A 27,255-nucleotide genomic window follows, 5' to 3' on the forward strand; every position below is an offset into this window, starting at 1 on the left:
GGCATGTTTTTTAATTTTTTTTTTTTTAAATTTGGGGTCATTTTAAATTGGTTTAAAATTAAGGTGTACATGATCTATCAAACACTTAAAAACATGCCTTTGGTGTGATTTGGCCATGAGAGACTGAAATGAGCAGTTGCTGTTAAAAATCCTACATACAGATACCAGTTATTATCTTATATAAATAATGTGTGTTATTTATTTATTTATATATATAAATAATGTGTGTTCTTTATTTATTTATATATACATATATATATATATAATAATTTTGTATATTTATATACATTATATATGTATATAAATATATTTATACATATAATATATATATATATATAATATACATATATTTATATATGTATATTTATATACACACATATAAAATGTGTGTTATTTATAATATATAATTGTTTGTGTGCCACTTAAGTGTTTTTTGTTGGAAATTTTATAGAAGAAGAATTATTATTTTGGTCTTCTGGTCACCTCTTGTGCCAGGGTATAAAATCAGATGGGAAAACAGTTAAAACTTAAAGCATAAAGTTCAGTTGGTGGAAATATAGATGTTGAGGCTTTATTGTTATTGGCTCTGTAAATGTGGACATATTTAAATGACCCTATTATGCAAGTCTCTTGAGTAGTTTAATTTCATTTCATTAATAGCCATCTGGTCACATGATGGTGTAAACCAAGCCCTCTGTCTGTTTTAACTGCCAGTGAAAAGTACCGTCCCAAAACCAAGCTTTGCTCACCTCTCCCTCCCCGTTGCAGCTCACATTCATCAGCATTGCTGCTCCGGGCCATGCTCCAGCCCGGACTCTCGGCTCCACTCACTCCCACTGTTAGATCAATGACTGCAATCAGTGTGCTGGCCCAAGCCTTAATTGGTTAAAGTGGAGGGAGCAGAGCGCAGAAAGAGAAGGTTTAGGATAGGACTGCACAGAGTTGCTAAATCACTGTTGTTGCCCTTTCTTTTGCTTTTTGTCTGTTGTTTTGCTTAAATTTCTTTTTTATGGTGTCTTTTACGTACTTCACTTGGCTTTTATTCATAATGAAATTTTACACAATGTAAAGGGCAGAATGGTGTGCTCAAATGATATGAACATTTTTTTTGGGCAGCGACTGTGTGTGTGTGTGTGTGTGTGTGTGTGTGTGTATATGTATGGTATGAGTTTGTGTGTGTGTGTGCGCAGAATGTTTAAAATCATTTATCATGGCAAAAAAATGTATGGTTGCTTGTAAAAACATCCTATTTGAATAGGTGTAAATAAGTACAATTAAAAAGTAATAATTTTACTAAAAACAAAGTAGTCAGTCAGTTTGAAAAAGAAAGCTTGGTCCCAGATGTCTCATGCTGTTGCATGGATTTCTTAAAACTGAAACAAACTTAACACAAACTGTTACTTATTAGTATAGATAGATGAACTGTTTATTTAATTCTAATTTTCAGGTGCCCAACACTTTAGCGCAGTACTGTATATTACGCAGTATATGCATACTCTTATTAGAGAAAGATGTGAAACCAATTTGCACTCTGCCAGTAGAAATGTCTAGCAGAAATGGCTTGCTACACCTTTCCATTTTTGAGCCAGTTTGCATTGGCAGTGTCATGTCGTGTGTGTACACATTCAGACACGACACACATACAGGGTTTGGATAGGGTTGCCCTTTTTTCATCATACACTTGGATCTCTCTCTGTGCTTTGTGTAGATTTACAGTGGAGTTTTTATTGAGCTCTGTGGATTTACTGCGCTGTGCTTTGCCAATGTGTAGAAAGTAGAAAGTCCTCTTGTATAATAGTATGTTTTTTATTTTTGACCCCATTAGAAAGAAATCCCACAGACCTCAGGCCCTCCACTCTTGTGTTTTCTTTAAGGTTTAGTATCATATTAAAAGCTTTGGATCTCTCCCGAAATATTACTCTGGTTGTCAGGAAAGAGCTGGACAGCAGACAAGGGCATATTTGAGGTTTTTGTGTGTCTGTGTATGTGTAAGTTAGTGAGTGGAGCAATGCATTACTTTTTTAAAATTAAAAGTTTAATTCGGTTTTTAGTATTTTAGTTAGTATTCAGTACTGCTGCTGTGTCTGTGTGGAAGGGTGTGTATGCATTTTTGCATGTGTTGATGCGTTTCATTGTGGTATGTTGTAACACAAGGTGTACATGTCGTATTGGTGTGTGTGCATGCGTGTGTGTATGTGTGTGTGTGTGGAGCATGCGTTAGACCAGTGGTTCCCATTTCTGGTCCTGGAATACCTCAGACCTGCATATTTTGTTGTATTCCCTCCTCTAGCATGGCTGAGCCAACTATTTGGCTAATTATCAAGCCCACCATAAGTTGAGACTGCTGTGATGGAGCAGGTAAGACACTAAAATGAGCAAGAGTACTCCAGGACCAGGATTGAGGAGCAACACGTCAACCTCAAATGTGGCAGTGACTGAGAATCGGAGAAGTGATTCTCTATTTGGTGGAATTGGACGAGAAGTCAAGGGATTAATCTCATACCCATCCAGTCTTAATTAGTCTGATACTGTAACTTCACTGTTTCTTGTGTGTTTCTGTTCTAAACCTTTAGCAGTAATGGACCCTTTTCACATGTCCATATTTGACACAGGGGAACATATTATGCATATGAACGTTACAGTAGTGGTCATGTTTATCAGTGAGTGAGGATTCGCCTAGTTTTTTGTCCTCTGTATTTACCTTTTCTTTTTTCATAAAAGACACTTCTTTTGGTGAAATAGTTTACATTTTCATAGTGTTTGATCTGACAATCCTTTTTTTTTTTTTTTTTTTTTTTAACATTATTTAATGCTTGCTCTTGCCGGGAAAATGAAAATTGCTCCATTGGGGGATGGGAGGATGCCACCACTGCTGTAATGTTTCGTTACTGTGATCTCCCCTTATGTTGAATCCACAAATGTGAAAAGAGTCTAAAAATGTTTCGTTATAATGTCACATTCGCCATATTGTCCTCAATCTTTGGTCTCTGTTTCTCAGATTCAGATGGCTTTATTGGCATGAATTGTAATTAATTGCCAGTGTGATGAAAGAATCCTATATATATATATATAGATTGTGTGTCTATGTGTGTATGTATGTGTAAAAGTCTTTCTTTCTTTCTTTCTTTCTTTCTTTCTCTCTCTCTCTCTCTCTCTCTCTCTCTCTCTCTCTCTCTCTCTCTCTCTCTCTCTCTCTCTCTCTCTCTCTCTGTCTCTGTAGGGAAAAGTTGCTCAGACAGCTTGTATGTCTGCATGTAAACACCTTTCCACCTCCTTGCTGCAGCTGCTATTGGAGGCTGATGTCAGGCAGGTATCCATGGGAGCTCTGCAGCAGTTCAATGTTGACGTCAAAGAATGTGAGAGTAAGTATTTGTCATTTAGTATTTGAGAGTAGATATTGTCTTGTTTAGCTTTACTCTTAACCTTTCAAGGTTTTTATTGCACGCACACCTTTACAACTTTTCTTTATGTAGACAAAAGGATGTCTGAATATTGAAGATGAAGTAGCTCACACCTAGACTTTATTTTAAATAATGGTTTTAAAGCCAGTTTCTGAACTTGGCTATAATGCCATGAATATTATCAACAGACATTTTTCAGCAGGGCTGTACATGTGTCTTTGTGTATCAAAGGCACCTGTGTCTGGAAGAGACACAACCCCCACAACTCCTTGAAAGGCAAGTTGGAGTAAAGTGAGAGAAAGGAAAAAAGAATGCATTTTTGGCTTATGACCGAGCTGTGTCACAGCTTTCCCTGTGACCACAGCTCAAACCGCTTTTGAGCATCTAATCCATGCTGCATTAATGGATTTCCCATGATCCTTGTCTCATGCACGCCATCACCCACAGATCGCAGGCAGAGAGACAAAATTACCTTCCTGCACGAGACTACCATATCAATGCGGTCGTTCCACCATCTGTTGCCTTTATAGTTTTTCCCTTTTCCAGCCAGACTGATAAATACTTATCTCAATGTCGGTCACTTTTCAAAGTCTCGTTGATTTGAAACGCTAATGCTTTCAGTTTAACAAGCCACAAAATTTTGCTTAAATCAAAACACTGCTTGGATGGAAAGTGTCGAACTTTTTTTATTCAGTCGATGTGAGTCAGCACATCTAAAAAAGGAGGAGGAGGAAGTAAGGCTGAGCAAAAATAAATTCTGTATTATGTGAGCACCATAGTGATCAGATGATGGGTGCTTAGATAAATCTGTAAGTTGGTGACCTGCATATATCAAGAGCAATTGGGAAAATGCAGAGGCAGAGGGGTTACTTGAGAGGAGTGAAATTGTATTGACATGGTACAAAGTTTGTAGTTTAAAAATAATTGTATTGTGGAACACTGTTAATGTCTTGTTGCAAGGCCTCTCACAAGCCCCTAGGGGTGCTGTGCATCTTCTCATCAGAGTTCTTCCAACTGTCTGCTACAATTCATTTTTCATCAAACTGCATTTCAGCACAGTCTAGTATTGAGACCATTAGCACAAAATAGCCTCAGAGTGCCTCTCACCAGTGATGTAAAGGTAAACAGGCTTGTGGAAGAAGTGTTAAAACAATGTCCACTGTTGCTAGAGTCTCAAGACACATCTTGCCTTTGACAAATTCTATACATGTATCTTTTTGCAAATTTGTGGTTGTGAGAATAAGGCCTTTGTTTGTCTGTTTGTTTGTTTATTTATTAAATGTTTTGATTTTGACGAGACGTGTTAATTTTACACGTCAAAGCTGCCTAATGTTTCTTACCTGTGAAGTGGTGAGTGCACGTGCGAGTGCCAGTGATCATCGGGTTTTATGGTGGAGACGCTGGAATAAAAGCGTGAGCAGGGTAAGCAGTCGCTGGCTCTGGGTTTAAGGGGTCAGAAATAAAAATGGCAGGCGTGTAATCCGCGTGAGAGGCGAGAAAAACACGCAGCGTCGTGAGGTGAAAGGGATTTCTCCCAGCCCCAGCTTGTTTTGTCCCCTCGTGTCAAATGTTCCGTTTTCCAGAATGGAGAAGCTGCTTGTTTACGGGGTTTCTCTCCAAAGACGGAGAAAGCTGTAGTGGCCTCACGTCCAACCCCCAGAAACTTCACGACAACCCTCCCTCCACCTTCACAACCCCCCCCCCACCCTTTGCCTTTTCACAAGGTTTGTCGCCCCCTTTGCCCTGTGCTGCGCCACATGTTAGGGAGAGCAACTCCATGGGAATCAGCCTCAGGTTTTAGGCTGCTGAGGTAAAGGCAGCCCCCCTTGTCCCTCACACCCCACCCTTTCCATGCCTTGTCAGATCAACACTGGGGAGAATTAATGAGAGTTTGATGATGAGTTTTTTGGGACGGGTAGCACAAAGCCCAGTGGCAGACCCAGAGACATGACTCTGTGGCCCCGAACCACCCAACCAACCTCCCCCTCCTTCTTCAGCACCCCAGCACCATCAAAGCCCCCCTCCAATCCACCTCCCCCACCCCCACTGAACCTCCCCCTGTCCTCCCCTTGTCCCGGCTGTCATCCGTCTGCCAATCTCCCACTCCATGGCGAATTCCCTGCTCTCTTTATCCCTCTCTCTTTCCCACAGGGTTTGCCAGGGCCGGCCCGGTGCCTGGCTTCCAGGGGGACACTCTGCTGCTCGCCTTCATCGACTTGAGACAAGTAGGTCTTTGTTTTTTTCCACCCCTTTTTCTTTTTCTTTCATTCTTCTTTCCCCCTTTCTTCTGTTTTCTCCTGTTTACCCCTCGGCATCCCCCCCTTCTTTTTCTCTCATTCTCTCTCCTCTACCCAGCCAATCCCAACCCCCTAAACCTCTACCCCAGGCCTGATTTGTTTGAAGGTCTCTTTCCTAAAGTCACCCTCAGTGCGTGCATCTGTGTTTTTTGTATTTATATCTGCAGTCCCAGGGACTCCGACATATACAGACCTTTGTGTGGTTTAGAAATAGTCTTTGTTTCGTTTGGTTTAGAGGTGGTCTAAAGACTTCGTCTTGTTGAGTTTAAGGTGAGTGTCTCTGTGTAGGCTTTTTTACGGGTCATCTTATCCCATTTGCACCGTTTACACACTTGAACACAGAGTTTCACAGTCAGATCATTGGTTGGCTGCCCTGTGCCGTTACCATACACTTAGACACAAGTAAATGTTCCACAGCACTAAAATGACATCAGAACTGAAAGTACAGCAGTCCCTCTGTGTTTGCCTTTATTTGCCAAGCAGTGTGCTGGCTGCACTAAATCTATGCCTTTACTCACAGTATATATACAAGACTAATTTTAATGTATCTAAGCAAGTTAAAGGCTTCTGTGTGTAGAATATATAGTGTATGTGCACTTGTGTGTAAACAGGGATTAAGGTCTAGAGGGGATGGGAAAGAATAACACTGGGGGTATGAGGGTCCATATTTGGGACCCCCTCCGTTGCAACCAAAGTGGCCAACCTGAGCGAGTGTCGGAGGCTGAGAGAGGATGACGGATGGGCTGGATGCTCGTGGAGCGTTGGATGAATGAGCTGACAGACAGTGACATATAGCTCTTTCTTCCACTAAAACAATCCCGTTTTGTCTTGCCTGCCATCATGATGCAGTGCCACTTGTTTTCCATTTAGAGGTTTTTTTTTTTTTTTTTTTTTTTTTTCCTTTTTCTCCAGAAACCTGACATCACCATGAAAGGGCTTGTGTGGTTTTTGCTTTGTTGTTCTTGTTTTTTTTTTTTTTTAAACAGCAAACGAACATGAAGCCTAAGAAAAGAAAATCAAAATCTATTTGCGTAAATTCATGGTTTTGAGTGGTGACTGTAGTGAATCACCTGTCATGTGCCACTGGATATCAGTGTTGTCATAATAATGTCAAAGTGACGTACAGATATATACCTCCTTTGCTTCCACCCACTCCCCCTCCCTTTTTGGGGCGGCTTTTTCATGTGGTTGTTCTGGGGCGTCATGGGCGTCAGAACCGCTCCGTTGACCCAGGCATCCCCCAGTGTGGCTGGCCTTGAATACGCCCGATAAATCAACCTGAAGGGCCCGTTTGTGTACCAGACTCCCGGGTCCTGGGATGGGGCTGTGGGTCAAACCTTCTAGAGACAGACAACAGAAAGGTCCGGAAGCACTGGGAGGAGTTTGGTGAGAGTCTGGAGCTTCGCTTTACACTCTGATCTGAAAAGAAAAGAATATGAAAAGAGAGAGGGCCATCCAGACCCAGCTACAAAGACCCAGAGACACTGAGGGGTAATTGGGACAAATGGTTTAAGATTGACATGTTGACAGGAGAGGGTGATGATGGAGAGGAAATGGGCAGAGCAAATGAGAACCATTCAGTCACGTTCTCATTAATTCTTGCATTGATATATGCAAGAAGGACAAAGATTTCAAAATACCTATAAAGACAAAGGCAGACAGAAGTAGGGATAAAGAAACGAACACTTGCTTCCCTCTGGTCCCTCAAAGGCTTTCCTTGCATTCTTGGTCCTCTTCAGTGTCTGCAGAAGTGATGTAGAAATAAACAGCTGCAACTGCTATTGAGAGAGTTCGTCTTTTCCGACAGAGGGAGAGTGAGAAAGCAGAAGTGGGCAGTGTAAACAGTGCTGCTGGCTGTGGCTTGATGCTGCAGGGCTATATTTAGCGGCGGGGAGGCTTGCGGTGGTGGGAACCCTTGGCTGGCCTTGGTGTGTGGGAGGCCTGCTGGGCTCTGCGGTGTGCTGGCCCCCCTTCCCCTCTCGATGGTGCGCACACCCTTGGCCAACGCCCGCCTCAACTCTGCCCTGGATCTTCTGCTTGTCCAAATTCCTCACGCGGCTTATGGAAGAGTGGAGACTCAGCAGGGGGCTTCAGACGCCCATGAGGATGTTCATGGGATACTGTGGGAGGTGAAGGGATCTGTTTTGTGTGCAGTACTTAGAGGAAGTTCAGATCATGTTTTTGTTCCGTTTTAGGAGTTGTATTATAGAAGATTTGTAAGACTTGGCCAGAGTCCACGAACAAACTTTTTCTTGTGGACGAAGACCCTCAGTAGTGGTGCTTTTGGTTTGCTGTGATTTTCCTTGTCCAGTGCACAAATATCTAAGCCAGACCTGTTCCAATAACACCTCTAAGGGTTTTGGCCAGTAGTAGTTCATTAGGAGGAGGATGACCAAGCAGAAGAATCCTTATTTGATTGCACTTCTCTCCAGCTTTTTCTCCCCACCACACAATCTCTAAATCTCAAGCTTCTCTTCACCACCCCACATGGCTAATTTTATGAGGCAGCAGAGGGAGATTATTGGGGGGAATCTGGTTCCTCATCCCATAGGTTTCAGAGCCGCAAGGCTGCTGTGCATTCCTGTGGTCTGTCCACAGGCATTATCCTAAAATTCCTGGAATGCTTTTAAAATGGCCAATGGAAAAAGCTTTTCTCCTTTTTACTCCCTACCAGTCCTTCTCACAGTTTCTCTGGTGTTATAAGTGAATAGCGTCACCAATGCCCCCAGCGTCTCTATGCTCTGCTTTTGTCCCCTGTGCATCCTCACTGTGGTCTAACCCCAGAAAAACTGTTTGTGCCCAACAAAGTTACTTTGGTAACTGACTTCACTCCTGACCTCATCAATCACATATCCTGTGTGCCACTTTTCACCTCACGGTCTCAGACCTGCCCCATCCAGTATTCACATATTTCCTTATAATGCAGTTCCAGTCTCTTTTAGTGTATGCTATTATATATGCTTTTATATTGAACTACAAAAACCAGCCCAAACCTCTTTTTTTTGGTAGGAGCCTTAGAAGCATTTTTGATCTAAAGCCTGGACAGAATGATTTTTCATTTAATATAGTGCTGTAAAAGTGTAAGTGTCCAATACTCATATATATTTTGTGAATATGCATTTGTGAGTGTGTGAATGTGGATTATAATTTCTAAATGATTAACCGTAATGAAAGAATTTTGTTCCCCTGACAACAGGATGCTAGGCAGGGACAGGTTTGTGGTGGTAGGTTCAAAAGTTGAATCACTGGTTCAAGGAACATTTTCTTCTTTGTCTCAGATTTGTCAGCTCTGGAATGGCAGTAATCTACAATATTTCTTTTTCTGGTTACAAAAGGCAAATGACTTTTAACCTTTGAATGACCATTCTTGTGACTCTAGTTTGGAAATTTTGTTGAAAACACAACCTTTTCTACCTATAGTGTAGCCTTTTTTTTTTCTTTTGCATTGCTACAGTGGGAAAGCTAAAGAACAGGCCTCTGAAATTGTACTAAAGCTGTATCAATGCTCAGTATGCACACACATACTCGGACATGTGACAGTCAGTACTTAATACAATTTACTGTTTAATCCAGTCTAAGGATTGTGGCGATCAATGCCTGCAAATGGTAATAAGAAGGCCAATTCCAAGGATATATGAATTTTACTGGATTCTGCCCCAATTCTCCACTTCCCCTGTCTTTTTTTTAATGAGCTCAGAGAAGTCAGCAGTGCTCCTAGATCATGTTTTATATATGGTTTCTTCTTTGAGTTTGAGTTTTAACTTGCATTTGTGAATGCAGAGACAAACAGACAGTTTTCACAGATCGTGGTTTTCAAAGGTGTATTTCAACAATTTAAGTAAATGTGAAATATCTATTGTGCAAAACAGCATACAGAAACACTATTACATAGTCACCTCATTCCACCATGGTAAAGATGGATAAAGTTAATTTATCTTTTTGGCTAATTACCTCAATCTCGCACTGTATACTCAAATTGAAGTTAGTCAACCAAAAACAAAATATAGTTTTAGCAAAACGATGTCATTATTAATGGTACTCCTGCATTTAGTAGTTTGTGTGGCCTCCTTTTGCCAAAATAATGCGTCTTCTCCTATGATTCTTAATGGAATCTGTCCAGATCCTGCAGGGTCCTCCCTCCTTTGCCCTCTCTGCTTCAGCATGCCCCACAGGTTTTCAGTTGGGTTTAGGTAAGGGGATTGGGATGGCCATGTCAAAAGCTTCATTCTGTGTGTTTGAACCATTTTTGTGTGCATTTGGGTTTATATTTTGGTCCCAGATTCCATTCAAAGAGTCTAACAAATTTCAGGCAGTTACATTTGGGGTTAGATTAAAAAAAAAGGCTGTCTTCTGGCACACCTTCCAAATTTGTTGACATTGAGGGGATGTCTAATTGTAGTTTTGTAGATGTGAGTCCAAGCTGTTACCATCTTCATGTGTGGTTTTGTTAACATCTGTGCCACGTGTGCCTCTGTTATGGAGCTGACTGTAAATACAGACACACTCACAGGCCACTTTAACAGAACACCAGCACCTACAAGGTGTGACTGTGTTGTCCATTTTATCAAGTGACACTGAAAATATTTCAGTATTTCTTTTGTTCTTGGTCACTGAGAAAAATATGACGTGTCTATGTAGCAGTTAGGTAGTGGGGGAAAACCTGTAATTTCTGAGAAGTAACCAAGAGGGAAAAAAGGCACGTTACAATAATTAATGTAATACAGTATGCTGCTCTAAAGCAACATGTACATGTGTACCTGGTAATAATAACCCCCCCCCCCCCCCCCCCAACCAAGCATACAAAACAAGTGCTGACCTGTTTTCTGCTCCTAAATATTTCATCAGTCTGTAAGTGACTTTCCAAACTTTATCTTTCTGGTTAAAGAGAAACAAAAGGATATGACTAACACTGAATTTATTAAATGAAAGTAAAAGCAGCAAAAATGTTACAGTTCATAGCTTGGCAAGCATTAAAGGTGGCAATTGATATAACTGACATTATGTTGTCAGTATGTTGTTTTTGAAAGTTGTGAGGTTTGGGAATTCCTGCTCATGAATTTATGAGCAAGGAGGGTCTCAAATAGCGTTGTACAAGTACAGTGGTTCGGGAATCTCAGCTCTTTCCCGAGCTGAAGCTGGGTATTTCCCAGTAGAGCAAGTGTCTCATTGCTCTACTTGTACCATGTAGCACTCAAGTGTTTGCTGCTTGTGTGTGTAACTGTGAGGGATGTAACTGCTGTGCTGCAGTCGTTACCTTACACTCACTTCCTTATTGCATGTTGTGACCACATGCTCAACATCTACCTTAAATGTCTATGGTAGTTTGTATTTCATGGAATATCTGCGCCATGTCTTGCTTGTGTTAATATTATTGGTGTAGTGCATATTTGTTACTCTGCAGTGTTTGTCCAGAGGTAACTAAAACCACCAGTTGTGGCTTGTATCATCAGAGACCACAGATGCAACTGTTCAATTGCGGTGTGATTACAACAGGTAATGTTTTGAGTGCTTAGTGAGTCAGGAGCATAAGCAGACCTTTCTTTCACCCCTTACAGCAGCACAAGTCTGTCTGGACTTCACGGTTTTGGTGAAAGGAGTGAGCGAGCGAGAGAGGGGGAGGACGAGCACCTCTCTAGCACATTCTCCCTCAGTGATGTCAGTTGAACGGACTGGACCCTGAGTGTGTGTTTGTGTTTCTAATGGAGTAAGAGTCACCACTCGGTCAAGCGCAGCCTCTGTGAACCCTTAACCTACAGGGTTCAGTAGCTGGGGTCAGACAGACAGGAGGAGAGCAGTGGAGTACAGGGAAGCAGGAATAGAGGATGAAACCATCTGGCCTATACTCTGCTCATTACCCCTTTCACCTTCACCTCCCATATATCAACTCTGCGTGGTGCCTTCAAGAGAGATTCCTGAAGTGAAAGGACATGAGACAAAAACAAAAACTGTGTGGAACTTCACAGTTTATGAAGCAGTTTGGTGTTCTTGATTTTCCAGTGTTTGTCAACAAAAGAACAAGTGGAGTGGAGAAGTAGAGGGAAGAAAAAGGAAGAGGGACAGTTCCCGTCTTCTGCCCTTGCCATCTCTTCATAGATGGCTAAACAAGCCAGTGACAGGTGTCACAGTTTAATCGTTCCCTCTTGCTTCCTCTCGGTGCCCAGAGAGTGTGTCACGCTTAACTGTGTCCCCCCTGCTCGTTCTCAATGGCCTGCTAGTGTGTGGCAGTGAAAGGGCTGTTTGAGGCCCTGTCACGGGTCTCCAGGGGTCAGACGGATGAGCTGCCCTGCTTGTATGGAGTCAGTGAGAGAGCAGAGATTCTACTAGGCAGGGGGTTGACATCTCTCTTTGCGTCAGAACCCCACTCATCCCCATGAGGATGACACTGGCACTGTGTGTGTGTATGTGTCTGTGTGTGTATTCTTGTGGTGAAGATGGATGTTGAAGTGTCTACTGATTCTTTCTTGCTTGGCTCACAGTTAAGCACCAAATAGTGTCCTTTTTCTCTCTTCATTCTATGTGATAAGAAGAATGTGGCACTTCAAGGGAACGAATCCTGCCCAAAACATCTCCTTCATCTAACTGGCTTTTTGTTTTAAAATACTTGCACTTCAGAACTAGTGGTCTTCAAAGGCATGAAATTTGAAGCCTGACTGGTGTCCGACCCATACCTGCACCTTTGGGTTCTGAGTGGCAGAACAACAGAAAATGAGCTAAAATAAACTCTTCACCCATATCTGAAAGTTAGGCTTTAACTGTAGCCAACACTGACTTAACTAGTATACGAAAGCACTCTGTCACCAACATTTATTTCTGGCTAGTAGCTGCTGTATCCAAAATAAATGTGTTGCTGAAGAGAAAACTTGCAAGTCTTCACTCTCAGCTCTGTGACAGGTGTTTTTTTTTTTTTTTTTTTTTTTTTGTATAATCTGATATAACAACCAGGTCATAATGTGTCCACAATGAAGTTATCCCTTACTCATTGGATATTTGTATTTCTTGCACATTTGCTTTTAGCAAGTGTACCTTTTTATTGCGACCATGCCAAATTTGTATGTGGAAAATCATCAGGTCATATTGCAGACCTCTTTTCAGAATGTGCATGGCTGTTCTTCCACGAGGTCAAAATGACCTGACGCAGATGGAGAGCCAAAGAACACATTTGTACGCAAATGCGTAGCCAATAATGGCAATAATGACATTGGCCCACTGTAGTAGGGTGTGTGTTTGGGTGTCTCTGCCTCTCTCTTTCTCTCTCGCGTGCATGCACATAATGGGGAAAGGAGCTTGTGTAGGGGACCACATATCTGTGGTTTCCCCTCTGTGTCCTTTGGCTCATGAGTTGTATTTCTGCACTGTGGGGACTCATTACTCTCCTGTTGCTGTCAAGCTGAAGCGGTCTTGGTTAATCTGCAGTGCCCCTGTGTTCTTGTGCCTAAATGTGCAAGCACACATACTCTGAATACCACGTGTTCTCGTTTCTCTTGCTTAGGGTTTGCCTTTGTAATAAAATGTTTGAATGATTAGTTATAACCCCTAGGTTTGGACTTTGACACATAGACACACATTTACAGTCATAATTCACATTTTGGGCTTGTCTTTGTGCCAGCTCCATGATGCTGTCTCTGGAATACAGACTGATTGACTTTGCAGTCTCGTCTCTCCTAAATGAAATCTGACAGATGGCAGACTGTTGTGCTTTCTAGGCAAAGGAACATAGTTTTAAACCCCTCAGTCTCTCATAATTTTGCTGTCTTCATTTATTGAGAGCTTCACTTTTAATTTTTAGTAAATTCTGACCATGAGACCTGCACTGCAGTTGAATGCTACGGCCTAGCCTGATGGGCCGATTACATTCAGATTTCACAAAACGCACAGGATGCATCGTGATTGGATTATGGTTGGTCACTCACACCACATTCAGAGGTGGACACAGATCTTTATCACTTCAAACCAAGGGCAAATGTAACATCCACATATAAGTACGTAAGTGGAGATGTGTCTACTGACTAACAGATGAGCATTCAAGCCAAGCTTGAGGTTTGTTTTGCAATAGGGGAAACGGGTAAATGAAAGTAAAACAGAAACAGCATTTGTGTTGATGTGCTTTGTACATGGGAAAGTAAAATTGGCTAAAAGTGTATATCCAGGTATGGATTTGGACATAACACTTTAATGCAAGTTGTAAATAGACTCATAATGGCATAGTCTTTGTCTTTTTGTCTTTGTGTCTTTCCTTATCATCCCAGTAATCCGTGAACCACCTCAGTGCCCGTATAGTACTCTTGTTCAACACATTCCTAAGGAAAAGAATTGAGCTGGTACTCAAGCTCCCATAATTTGTGTCAGAGCAAAGACACTGTCAGGGTTCCATTGCAGACCTTGTACCTCATCCTTGTAATGGGTTTTACCTGGTCTTTTTCAGTGAGGCGTTGGACTGATAGGATCTTATTTAGAACTGTAGGTCCCACCCTGACTGTTTGCATGAGCAGCGAATCTGGTTCACAGTGTGTCTGTATAATATTCAGTAAGTCTGTGGTTTATTGCTGTGGTCTCTTCTAGTTATGTTTTACTCACAGCTTCTCTCAACTTGACACCTCATATCTTTAGATCTTCAGGGAGTTATGGTAACTCCTTTTTGGGCAAAACAGAGATATTCACACAGTATTCATTGTATTGTTTAAGTTTGTGAAATTTAATATCTCAAACTTATCCCTTTGGAGATCAGAGACTTGTAGCTTGAGTCTTTCATTTACATTTTGCCAATGTTTGAAAAGAGGACTTGCCCATTTTACAACAATGTCCTTGAACTCACACTACTTTCTTACCCTTTTTGGAGACACAGTTGGATACGCATGGTTTGGATTGAAGATCTCATAACACTCTTCTGAAGCTTCTCTTGTTTACCATCAGCTGTTGATACAGAGGAAGAATAAACAAAAGAAAGAAGAGCTGTTTGACTGGGCAGGAACAATAGCAGCTCTCTTCTGCTTTTTGTTCTGCTCTTCATCAGGCTGGTGGTTTGTTTTAAACAGTTACCATGCAGAGTTTGATATAACTGAAGTCAAGCAAAAATATTGTGGATGCTATCTGGACTTCACTTTTTTCTGCCATTGTGATGGTGTACTTTTGTGTGGATGAACTCCTGACCTAATTTCCAAGATACATTTTGCAGTTAAGAGTGTGTTTTAATGTCAAATATTCAGGCTTTTACCCTGAAATGTAATGCAGATTTAGAGCTTTAGCCCTTTGACACTGAACTGCCATGATACAGTGTACTACTAAATAGCAAAATGATGTCTTTTCAGAATTCAGTGATGCATTGAAATGAAAAATCTTGCCCAAAGCAGAAGTTCTGGACACACATAGCTGAAAATCAAAATCCCCAATTTTATTTTTAGATTTTTGTGTTTGACTTTTGAATAAACAGTTTAAATAAATGTAAAAATCGATAAGAAACAAAAACAGTTACCAAATTTCCTTTGTACAGTTTGTGCCTATGAAATCCAGCAGCCTCAACAATGGTTGGTGGAGAATGGTTGGTCATCTAAGGCAAAGATTTCCATTTTTATTCATATATGTATTCATGTGTTTTGGCACTGTGGTTTGTGACTTATTTATTTATTTATTTTCTTCCCCATTTCATAAGCTGTTGCAGCAGATGGTGTCAGCTTCTTAACAGGGACTTTCCATTTTGCTTCAGTTTTCCAGTATTGTGCTCATCAAGCAGGATGTCAACTGGTGTATCAAACAGAGACCTGGGGCGTTGTACCTCTGTTGATAATTTTAATGAACGGTGATTACAAATTAGTTATTTAATGTTGTTGTAGATACTGAAATGGTTCCACATTTTCACTGTTGATTCGCTACCACTCATTCTGTTTGAAAATGTGTGCATTGACCAGTGCATGAGATCAAATGAAATAAACAGCCTGTTCTAATCACTATTTTGAATTTTCAAAAATAATTTGTGAAGTGTAAAATTTGGACACTTTGTATTTTTTTTCTTGAGTCTAAAATTTTTACTTTTTTTCTCTTGTCTGTAAACCGGGAAATATGCTTTTTGACCATTTTGTCGTGAACTTGTCAGTTGCACACATTATACATTTAAGCACAAGTGAGATACCACAGGTCCTTTCACCTGGAGGGATCTGAAAAAAAGTCTGATCCCCTCTAATCATATTGACTTAAAAAACAAGCAAAGAGCTGCCAATCATGTACTAAACTGGAACCTGAACAACGCGCTGTAGTTGTTTCTGCAAGAATGGACAAAAATGATTCTGACTTTGTCATTCCAGAGCTCTGCCAGACTCCCCCTTGTTTTCTGGTTCATGAAGAGCCATTGTTGTTTTTGTTCCAGTTGTTCCTGCCAGGCTCCCTGAGCATTTCCTCTGACTTTATCAGTGATTGTTGCTCATCAATGATCTTACTGTTTAGTACCTGTGCTCACAGTGCAAGATTTATCTCCAAGAATTTTGCTTGAAAATATTGGCATCTCTGCAATAGGACCAACCCCAGGTAAATAAATTGTTGCGGTAACTTTCATGACTGCCTACTCAGCTATTTGCCACTGTTCTACAGGGGGGACTTGTCACAGATCTCAGTCATTTTTCCGTCCTTGGCTTTATGCAAAATACTGCAGCTGAGGGCTTGTGACCTAATGTATTTATGCTTTTTTTTAACTCCGTAACAGCACAGGGAAGACCTATTGATGACTCTACAGTGAACAGGTGATCGATGAAACTGAGGGGACAAGAGGAGAAAAGGAGGAGGGGATCTATATAAAACCAGGCCGGGCATAGGGGGGAGGGAGTGAGGTAGCAGTGGAGAAAGAAGATGTGTGGGGCAGTGAACTCATCCTGCCCCCAGCGCACGCTGGCTGACCTTCCTGTATTTAACAGCCAGAACTAGACCAGGTGTAATCACTTTCTCCAGCCGTCCTCCTGTCTTTCTGTCCTGGAGTGAAGAGAGAGAGGGAGAATAAGTGAAGGAGAAGGGGGTGGGCCAGTCTTGTAGTGGCCTCCGGCCGACCCTGCTTGTGTTTCCCCGGAGCCAGCGGACGATAAGCCTGACTCGCTATCTGTCTTGTCTCTCTCTCTCTCTCTCTCTCTCTCTCTCTCTCTCTCTCTCTCTCTCTCTCTCTCTCTCTCTCTCTCTCTCTCTCTCTCTCTCTCTCTCTCTCTCTCTCTCTCTCTCTCTCTCTCTCTCTCTCTCTCTCTCTCTCTCTCGGTGTCTCTCTCTCTCTCGGTGTCTCTCTCTCTCTCTCTCTCTCTCTCTCTCTCTCTCTCTCTCTCTCTCTCTCTCTCTCTCATTCTCTCTCTCTCTCTCTCTCATTAGCCGCTCGCTCTCTTTCTCCCTCCCCCTCTCTCTCTCTCTCTCTCTCTCGGTGTCTCTCTCTCTCTCGGTGTCTCTCTCTCTCTCGGTGTCTCTCTCTCTCTCTCTCTCTCTCTCTCTCTCTCTCTCTCTCTCTCTCTCTCTCTCTCTCTCTCTCTCTCTCTCTCTCTCTCTCTCTCTCTCATTAGCCGCTCGCTCTCTTTCTCATGCACTCTCTCTAAACTAGAAGGGGGGGGGTCATGCTGTACAGCTATCAAGCTGCATATGTAATACGTGTTCACATATAGCACACACAGGGAGACAGAGTGCTGACCCCCAAGTAACCTTGGCTTTCGTCCAGTCAGGGAGTCAGGCGGAATCTAGAGTCTGAGCCCCTCTCTATCACTTTCTCTTTAACAGTGCGGTTCCCAATCAGCTTGGCCCAGCATGAGATGCCCTGACAGTAGCAACTGGTTACAGGGGTGCAGAGGAGAGATGCAGGTTTTATTTCCTCTTTCTCTACCTCCTCCTATTACTGTCTGCTCACTCCTGTTTTCTCCCTTAACCTTTCCTCAGTGCTGGACTATGAATGCTATGAAATTTCATTGGTTCGGTGTCTCAAGACACCTGACTTCTCTTCCTTTAGAGATCCTATAGGATCTGAAATCTTTTCATCTTTATCTTTTCTTTCTTTTTCTTTCATTCGCCTCTCGCCTTCCCTCTGTGCTTTCTCTGTCTGATTAAGGGCTCATAGAGAGATTGTTTTTACCTGTTTTGCCTCCTTATGACCTCAGTTTCAACCCTCATTGCCCTCTTACCGGAAAGCCTGATGCTTTGTAGGTCATTTACAAATGCCAATTCCCTTGCCAGTTAGAACTGTAAATAGGTTTTTGGTGGATTCCAATGGGACAACAAGCACTGGCTTGACCTTATTGCCTTAAATGAGTGACTCTCTCTCTCTCCCCTCTCATACTCTTATACTTTTTCTGGCATCTGTTTATCTCTTTATCTTCATGCAGTGGTGACTGTAAGTAAGTGGAATTTGGTTAGTAGCCTTTCTGTGACCCTCAGCCTAAGAGCAATCAGAATTTGTGTCCACAGAGATGGTGCTGCACTGCTACATTAAATAAGTACTTAGATTATCAGATTATATCCTTTATGAATGTCCTCTGAAAGGGAAGGAGGTTTTGTTAAAGCAGTGTAAGGCTGGTTTATTGTCTAATCTGAACCTAAGCTGTGGTAATTGCCTCTACACATGCACACACTGTCACTGTTTCAGCTGAGTGTATGTAATTTATTAGACTAGTTTGAATTCTTTCAATTCATCTAAACCTCTTGACAGTTTTTTTTTTTTTGTTTTTTTTTTTTTAATAAGTCTTTAAAAGGACTTATATTGATTAAATTGTACAGTGGTCATGCCCTTTGCCAAACTCTGATTCCTAGAAGAATAAAAGAAAATGATCTGTCTCATTTTTGGAAACACCTGTGCCTTTATTTCTACATTTTGATTTCTAAATATTTGATGATTTTTGAGGTCTGAGCCCTGTGGTGGTCAGTCTATAGTTTTTGAAAGAAATGGATTGCTTTTCCGTTACTTTTCTTATGCAAGGAGATGACCTTGTATCTAATCTCCTCAGAGATTAAGTGAATAAGTTGAAGTGAATAATAAAAGTGAATAAGTTGTACACAGTTTGGCTACTGGAAAATAAATAAATAAATAAATAAATGTCAGTCTCTGAATTTAGTGCAGTGGTCTTTACTGGTATGCTGTATTCTCAGTACTTTATACTCTTTGATCTTTATCAAAATGTCAAAAAAAAAAAAATTGTGCATTAGATGACATGTTTAGGAATACCCAGCATCCACAGCATGTCACTGGAATGTCTTTCCTGTGCTGCCTGATTGGCACTCTCCTACTTCTATTGTCCACTGTTTCTTCGCTCTGTTAGGATGCTCGTGACCACTGTATGGCTCTGACCGTTCCAGCGCACTGTTGCCCTAGCGATAACTCGGTCTTCACTGAATGGACAGGAAGGTGAGCGAGAGGCCACGTCTTCCCCAAGTTAATTCATATTCCCCTGTGTCAAACACTTATTAATTAACAGCAATTCCTCAAAACCTCGGTCAGAACATGCCTAAGAAAATAGGATTGCAGCAATACAGTTCACCCCAAGCTTCCCACATCATGCTGTTCTGCTGTGGCCAAGTTGGTAAACATGAAGGGAAACACCTGCCACATTACAATAGTGATCAGTTACCACCATGACCAACACTTCTGTTCCTTCAGTTCCTTATATCTTCTAAACATTATTAGATTGTATTCAGTCATGCCGACCCACTTTTTAATAAAGTGGGTCGTCTCTGACACTATTCCCATGGCGGGTTGTACTGGCTGCCTCTGTTTAGAACTTCTTGACCGCCACTCTGCTCTGACCGCTCTGTCACACTGTTGCCCCAGCGATAACTCTGCCTTGTCTGAATAGACAGGAAGGTGAGAGGGAGGCCACGTCTTCCCCAGGCTAATTCATACTCCCTCTGTCAAACATCCATGAATTACAGTCTGCAACTGCACTAAACAAGTGTCAAAACAAACCCAGCAACCATGCAGAAGGGCATCCCTTTCCTCTTGTGACCGTGAAACCATTATATTTTCTACAGTACCTTAATGGGTGAACCGGGCATGGTCATCACCTTCTGCCAAAATGGCCTATTCTTGTGCTCCTGTGTTTTATATTGCAGAATGCTTTCTTTCCTTTGTGTCCTTGAATTTCTAAGGTTTTTGAAGGACTGGGTATATTTTCTGTTTTATTTTAATCCATTTTATTACACAATGCTTTCATTTGTTTGTTTAATTACAAAGTCTGTCTTTTGCTTAAATGCATCCAAAGTGACCATATAATCTATAATATGACCTTCAAATTCTGTGTGTGTGTGTGTGTGTGTGCCTTTGAGGTCTGTGCGACTTGTTCCACCACGCCATTGCCCCGTTGATAACTCTTGATAGTCTGGAAAGCACAGGAAGGTGAGATTGGGGCCGCTCTTTCCCCAGGCCGAGGCTATACCTCCTCAGACGGAGTGGCCCCAGGAAGACGGCTGTTTTCACTCGTTTCTGATGTAGCTTGCTAACAGAGCGAGGAGGCCTGATAACACAAGAGTGACCCAAGCTGGGGTTCAACCCAGAGGCACAGAACACTAACACCAGCCAGCCTACTGCGCTTTTTACGCTTGGCTTGGTTGGACATTTTGCTGAAGATTACACTTATAGAGCACATGTGGTCCATGGTTGCGTACATAAATTGCTTGGATTGCAATAATCATTCTTAGTTAAGCTTTATGAGGTCAGATAAATGATTCTTGAACGTTTTATTCATTTAGCAGTTTCTCTCCTTATTTTCTCTTGTCTGTTTCTGGAATTAGTTTGTCTTTTGATCAGAAGTGACAGGTGGGACCCCAAGATGAACTGGACTTAAGTTGAAATTTTTTTCCGTTTCCTCTACATTTCAGTCTTCTAGATCCTCCATCTTTCGCTTCTTCATCTTGTCTCTAGTGTAATTGTCTTTGTTGTCTGCCTCATTAAGGCTGTCTTTTTTTTTTTTTTTTTTTTTTTTTTTTTTCTTTGTGCTTTCTCTCATTTTAACTGACTCCGTCTTTTGACCCCTTTAAGGGTTTATCTCATTGAGAATGCAGAGTATCCAGACAAGGAAAAGTGCATTTCAGACTGTAGATAAAGCCTGTTGACTGATGGTACTACCCCTCTATAGTACTTTCACTGGGACTGAGCACCTTGCTGTGTTTTGTGAGTATTGTTTTGAACCTAGCACAAGGCGGAAGCTTGAAATGTGTCTGAGCCTGGATAACCTTATTGGATAACCTTTGACCTTTCTGGGGTGCTGCTGTTTTAACTGAAATATGGCCAGCAACACTGGGAGCCACGCTTCCTTCACAATAAGCATTGATAATGCTTATCATCACCATCCTACCAGACCTTCATGCTGAGTGATTCTTCTGTCTTCTTCCTCTTCTCCTCTTGCCTTTTCCTCTCTAGTCTTTCCTTGTCCTTGTTTTGGCATGGCCCACACACAGATAGTTGTGTTAAGTGCTTCCACTTAGCACAGTCCTTTTTCTTGGCTTCTTCTAGTTTCTGCCACTGGCGGCTATCTGACCAGGTCACTGTTTTCATAAGATTACGCCTTGCCCCTTTGGCCTTGCACAGAAACATCAATTCAGCTTTCTAACAGAAAAAGGCGTAAGCTGCACTGGTATGTTGACTAGAATGTTGATGTTAACAAGGTGCCAGTGAAAGGTTTGGGTTTGAAATTACCCTGTCGATTGACATGGTGACAAGATTCCCAGAATTCAGATGGTGTCAGTTCTTAAGTCCTCAAACTGGCAAAGTAAAAATTGTCCAAAAAAATGGTTTGTTTTTATTAAACCTTTATGGATTATTTGAAACAATCCATTCAAGGAAATCTTTCAGCCAAAGCAAAATCATGTGAACCAAGGATTTTGCAAATGCAGCTCAGGAACATTTGTATTTTTATGTAGTCATATGAAAATGTTGGTGGCCATGCCTGTATTTTAAACCTTGTGATGACACAGTGTTTAAGCTACTTTTGAAGCTGCCTTATCAGTGGTACCATCAAAAAAGAGGGATATCTGCTTGAAAGCACTACTGGATATTAGACTTGTTTTTTCAAAGCTTTGTGTACTTATGCTTTCCTCTGTTTTTCTCCTGCTGCTGCTGTTCTCCTCTTATTCCTGTTCCAGACTCTTATAGAAGTTCTGGATCTTTTTAACTGGAACTATTGATACCTCATGCTTGATTACTATACACAATAGAGGTATTCTGTCCTAAGTATCTGGATTGGATTTGTGTCATTATTCAGATTTATGGTTCTGCGCTCAGTACTGATTGCTGCGGTTCAGATCACACTGCGCATGATTCACTCCGCATTTTAAAAGATGTTTGTAGTTGACCGAATGTGAATTTATTTTGTGGAATTTTCAGGTTTACCAGCACATCTGAGCTCTAAAACACCTGTTTATAGTGTATTTAGCTACCTGAACTGTTCTTTTTTTCTTGATTGGTCCCTGCATCCTTTCTTTACATGTTCCTAACACTTTTACAGGGGTTACGGGTGGGGGTTGTTATTGTTTGCTCAAATAGGCCGATCTTTCTTTCCTGGTGGTTATAATTGCTGTTATCATTGTTCAGGCCTGTGCTCAGCTCAGCTTGGCCTGCGAAAGCCCCTGGGTCTGCCGGCTCAATGCCAGAGAACGCACCAAACAATACAGAGAGGCAGAGGCCGGCCAGAGGTGAGAGAGAGGAGAGAGATGGAATGAAAGACTAAAGTTTTGGGGGTTAAAAGTTATGGACAGAGAGATTGTCAGGACTAAAGGAAGGAATAAGAAATACAGGTGTCAGTTTGACATGAGTAAACATATGAACAGGTGTCATTATTGTTCAGCATATGGCCTTGTCCATGTTGTCTGCATATACAAACGACTCGAGTTTATTTTTGCTTGTAAATATATTTTACGATTGAAGAGAGAAGACTAACAGCCCAAATTGTTACGCACTGAGGGACTGCAGTTAAAGCGATCAGGATTTGAATGCAACACAGATTGAAGGAAGCCCCTTGGTGACCTTATCAAGTCATATTGAATATTGATATATCATCGGTCAGTTATTCATGAGCTGTGCTCAGTAGCTGTGCAAATGAGTACTGTATTACTAAAGCATGGGTAGTCATTATGTAACCCTTTTTTTATTCCAATAAAGTGTTCCTTGATTTATAAATGCAATTGAGCTGCAAATCAAACCTTGTGTTTTCAAAGCACCACCAAAAGAGCAACAATTCTGGGAGAATAAAAACCAGAGGGTCAATTCACCATCCTCCCCCAAGACTATTAACGAGAATAGTAATTCCCCCAGCGTTCCAAACAAATAAATACAGCAGTCAGAATAACCATTAGGAGCCCTTATCCAAATGCTCAGTTCACAGAAAGTGAGAGGGAGAGTGTGCGAGGTTTGGGGTGAGAACGGGGGCACGAGGGAAACAAGGTCAACACTTCAGTGTGCAGCGTCATGTTTTTTTTTCTTTCCCCCCTCTTTCTTTCTCCCCATCATTCTTTCGTTTGGAAGAATGAGAGGAAGTGATAATCCAGTGCCTGTCCCCTTCCCCCCGCAGCCTAGCCCAGTGTTTGTTCAGCCAGAGAGGAGAGTGAGGCCGATAACACCACCGCGGGGTCACAGAGAGGTGAAAGAGAGAGACAGAATGAAAGTGAGCGAATGGAAGTTCATGGGGAGGTGAAGGCGGAGCAGAGCGAGGCAGAGCAGAGAGGTGAAACCTGGGTCATGAATGTGTGTGACGAACCAGCCAGTGCCGTATGGAATGTGAGCATTTCTGTTTGTTTGTGGAGTTATGGATGATGCTGGTGGTATATGGCCCGCTTCTTCTCTTCTTCCTCCCTTTCAGCCTTGTGAGTTGTTGTTCTTTTCTGGCAGTCAGGATGCACAGAGCGTGCCTGCAGGAGAAAGCAGAAGAAAGAAATCTGAAAGCGATCCGCATGCAAATCTTCTCACTTATCACACCCAGGTGCTTATCTGCTGCCACACTAGTGCACTGTGGCGTATGTCTATGTGCTTGAGGTGGTGTCATGAGAGCAAGGAAACAGCCGGCAATGTTTTGAGGTTGCTTCCTTCATACTCTGTGCGCTTGATCAGAAATATGGACTTCTTTTCAATCATCTCACTCCTTCTCTCGTAGGCATACACATATAAACAGGCATATTTTTGGCACTTGATGCGGCCCCTTTTCTATCTGGGGGATGAGCTTGGACGTAACTAGCTATGAGGACACTGAGGTCTGAACCTCGGTAATTTAGAAGTAGAAGGATTTTTTTTCCCCTTTTCTCCATTCATGAGATAAAATGTAGAAAACACCATTACGATAATACCGTCCTCTGTGGTTCAGCCTTAGAGTTTGCTGCCTGATCTGCATATCTCTGTACAAGCCGCTACACACCCGAGTACCAGAGTGACGCTGACGTCTTGAAATGTTCAGGTATGCAGCACACATGCTATAGGCTGACACATCACTATGGTAAAAATGGAAGAGTTTATGAGCATAATAATTTACTAAATCAGCATGCTTAATCTAATTCAGGTAGCTGCTCAGTTTAGGTTGTAGGCTCCATAGTTGTCAACATTAACCTACACCTAACATACTACATACAGCATGAGAAAAATCAGTTAACTAGTATATTGATGGTATAGTATAATGTAGCTAAAGTTAATCAGAAATCAGGAGGCAAGTTAGGCTGTGTTTTCTCTCATTAGCTGTGTAAGTAGCTACCTTTCCTGTTAGATGGGGTTCGGAATAAGACAGCCTTTGATAATGTGTGCCTGTGTGCTTTTCCACTAATCAGTGCAGACAAAAATGCAAAAGAAAGAGAGGGGCTAAATAAAATTAATTTATCATTTGATTTAGTATATGGTTTCAACAGGTATTTTCTTGCTGAAAATAAATTAGTTAAATTATTATGTAAATAAACTTAATCAGGGTAGAGGTCAAATCAATTTATGGAGCAGTAGGGCTGAATTTTCCTCTTCATGTAGTTGATAAGCAAGAATGTCTTTAAAATTTGCTTGTTTACTTTAGTGTTGGAGCTTTGAGGTGAACTAAAACAAAATCAGTAGACACCCAAATGATCATAATTACATCCCCAAAACCTTTTTCCATGCATGTGCAGTATCGCACAGCATGTGCTATAAAATATGGCTGCCCACTGTGTTTAACACCGTGAAGTGTTTTTTTTTTGTTTTTTTTTTGTGTGTTGTTTTTCTTAGTTTACAGTAAAAACATGTCATGATACTGTGATGACTATCATTGTGTCATAACCACATTCACAGATCTGTGTGACGTTAATGAATACATGAGTGTGGTTTGAGCAGATTGAGAAGTTTTGGGAATATATTTACAGAGAAGATTTGTGTGTTGGGCTTCTAGTCTTTGAAGACTAAGAAGTAAAGAAGCAGAATTTGAACATCAAATATGTCTCAGCTGATTGACTGTCTGGAGTTAGTGTAAATTTGTGTAAGACATAGGGTTAGGGTTAGTTAGGGTTAGTTAGACATAGTAAATGTGTTGACTGAAATTACACATGTAGTTATATAGTAAACAAAAAAATGACTGCTATAATTTATAATACGTGTCTTCATGTGGGAAGGGGGGATATTTCAAAATATTTTTGAAATGTAAATTTTGTGTTTTGATGATAAATCCTTATATAGATGTTATCAAGCACATAAGCACCAGCCTACATCAAAATGTCTGATTATAAAAGATGTGCATTCAGGCGTGTCCAGATTTTTGACTAGTACAGTATGTACATCTGATACAGCACTTCACTGAATCACTGTCTCTGGGTCAGTGCATGTGTGCTTGTGTGGAATGCGCTGGGTTGTTGATGGGGGTGCTGTGCTGAAGGTAGTAGCTTTTGAAAGGGCCTCAGTGGGTCAGTAGCTGTTTGGGTCAATCACGGGTCATTACCGGGGCAGGCCTGGGTCAGAGGCGGACCAAAATATCCCGACTCGCAGGGTGAAAAAGTGTAAATGGCTGTTCTCTCTTTAACCTCCCTCCATTCTCCTCTAATCCCCTGCTTTGTCATGTTCCTCTCCCCTGTGCCTCCCCAGTAATCTCATTTAAGAGGCCCTGCTCACTTATGTAACATTTGTAGAAAGTGAACTGAACTGCAAAGCTTCAATAAAGGCAGGGGGGGACTGATGCTGTCATACTGAACTTGAACTGCTGTGATGAACTTTAATCAATCTCTCTCTCTCTCTCTCTCTCTCTCTCTCTCTCTCTCTCTCTCTCTCTCCTTTCTTACCCCCCCCCCCCCCCCCCCCCCCCCCCCCCCCCCAGCTGTTGGATCTCTTTACCCAGTGGGACTGGTCTACATACCTTGCCGATTATGGACGTCCTACTTGCAAGTACTTGAGGGTCAATCCACATGTTGCCCTTGCCCTTTTGGAGAAGTGAGTCGCACACAGTCTTGCTGTGGTCACAAAGTCATACACTGAGTTCACATTTTAGTGGGTACATCTACATTGTATTGTGACTTTGACCATTTTATTAAAGAACATCTGCCATATAGGTGCACTTTGTAGGTCTGCTATCCTCAGTAGCGGTACCCAATCCTATCTTGGTTATCCACAAGAGAGAGTTGCAGTGTTTAGTTCTAACTAGGCATATAAGAAATTTACAGATGACCATTAATTGACAAATAAACAGTTTGTTTGACAAAATGTGTAATTTTTTGTAAATAGCAAATGTAACACTTCCAATGTGAATAGGCAGGTTTATCATTCCACTTGAGAAATGTTTTCAAATTATACACATAAATGCACAATGGGCAGTTGGTTCCAGTAGCATGCAGCTAAAAATAGTGAAAAAACGCTTTTCAAGAGGCCATAGCACAACAACAGCATACCATATTGAAAGCAAACATCTACACGTGATGAGACACTTTTACATTTCATCAAAGTTTTCCCAGAGCCGATATGATAAATTCATATGAAGTACACAGAGCAAAAGCTATTTTTAACTTGGCTATAAAAGAGTAATTTAGAAGTTTAGAATGTGGTGCAAATCAACTTTTTGGTTATAAAATCATGAACATATGGTAGTTGTCAGCCCGTCAAAAGCCAGATTTTCTGGCCCCACCTGTCTACTATGGTTCATAGTCCATACAGTGATTTTTTTTTTTTTTTTTTTTTTTTTTTTTTTTTTTTTTTTTTTTAATATGCACAGAATTCAGTTGATATGTACACTCATAAGTGTACATATGTTTGAAGTACAGAAGTTTCCATCCAAGTAGTTAATTAGCAAGCTCTTGAAATACGTGTTTTGGAGCAGGAAAACACAAAAATCTGCAGGGCAGGGGTGTAGTCTAGGACCAGGGTTCAAAGCTCTGTCCCATCCATCAGTGAAAAGTCTTGTAGTGGAATGAATGTATAAAGTGCAGTGGATTGCTGGGGTTTTTACATGCTGTATACACTTAATGACCACTTCATTAAGTGTATGATTAGAGACTATAACCCATCTTTTACATGCACCATTTGTGTTGGTCTTTCTATAACTCATCAGTGGTCAGTTTCTGACCACAGGAACATTTCTGGCTAAAGGTTTTTGCAACACTTTACAGTGAGTGTGTGTCAGTTATTGTTACTTAAGAGAGTAATA

The 27,255-nt window shown here is 41.4% G+C and overlaps 1 protein-coding gene across 5 annotated transcripts in view; it reads left to right on the forward strand.

Moving 5' to 3' along the window:
* Positions 1-27,255, forward strand: part of exoc6b (exocyst complex component 6B) — a 119,690-nt gene that overhangs the window by 82,726 nt on the left and 9,709 nt on the right. For 4 of the 5 annotated variants that reach the window (XM_037546660.1, XM_037546662.1, XM_037546663.1 and 1 more), the window contains 3 exons: positions 3,221-3,362; positions 5,553-5,626; positions 25,936-26,048. In XM_037546660.1, the coding sequence (XP_037402557.1) occupies positions 3,221-3,362; positions 5,553-5,626; positions 25,936-26,048 (329 nt within the window). Of the gene's footprint in view, positions 1-2,290; positions 2,315-3,220; positions 3,363-5,552; positions 5,627-25,935; positions 26,049-27,255 lie in introns of those variants that run through there. The other variant, XM_017709923.2, reaches the window with a different exon arrangement.

This window comes from Pygocentrus nattereri, chromosome 2 (genome assembly GCF_015220715.1).
Source record: "Pygocentrus nattereri isolate fPygNat1 chromosome 2, fPygNat1.pri, whole genome shotgun sequence".
Taxonomy (NCBI): domain Eukaryota; kingdom Metazoa; phylum Chordata; class Actinopteri; order Characiformes; family Serrasalmidae; genus Pygocentrus; species Pygocentrus nattereri.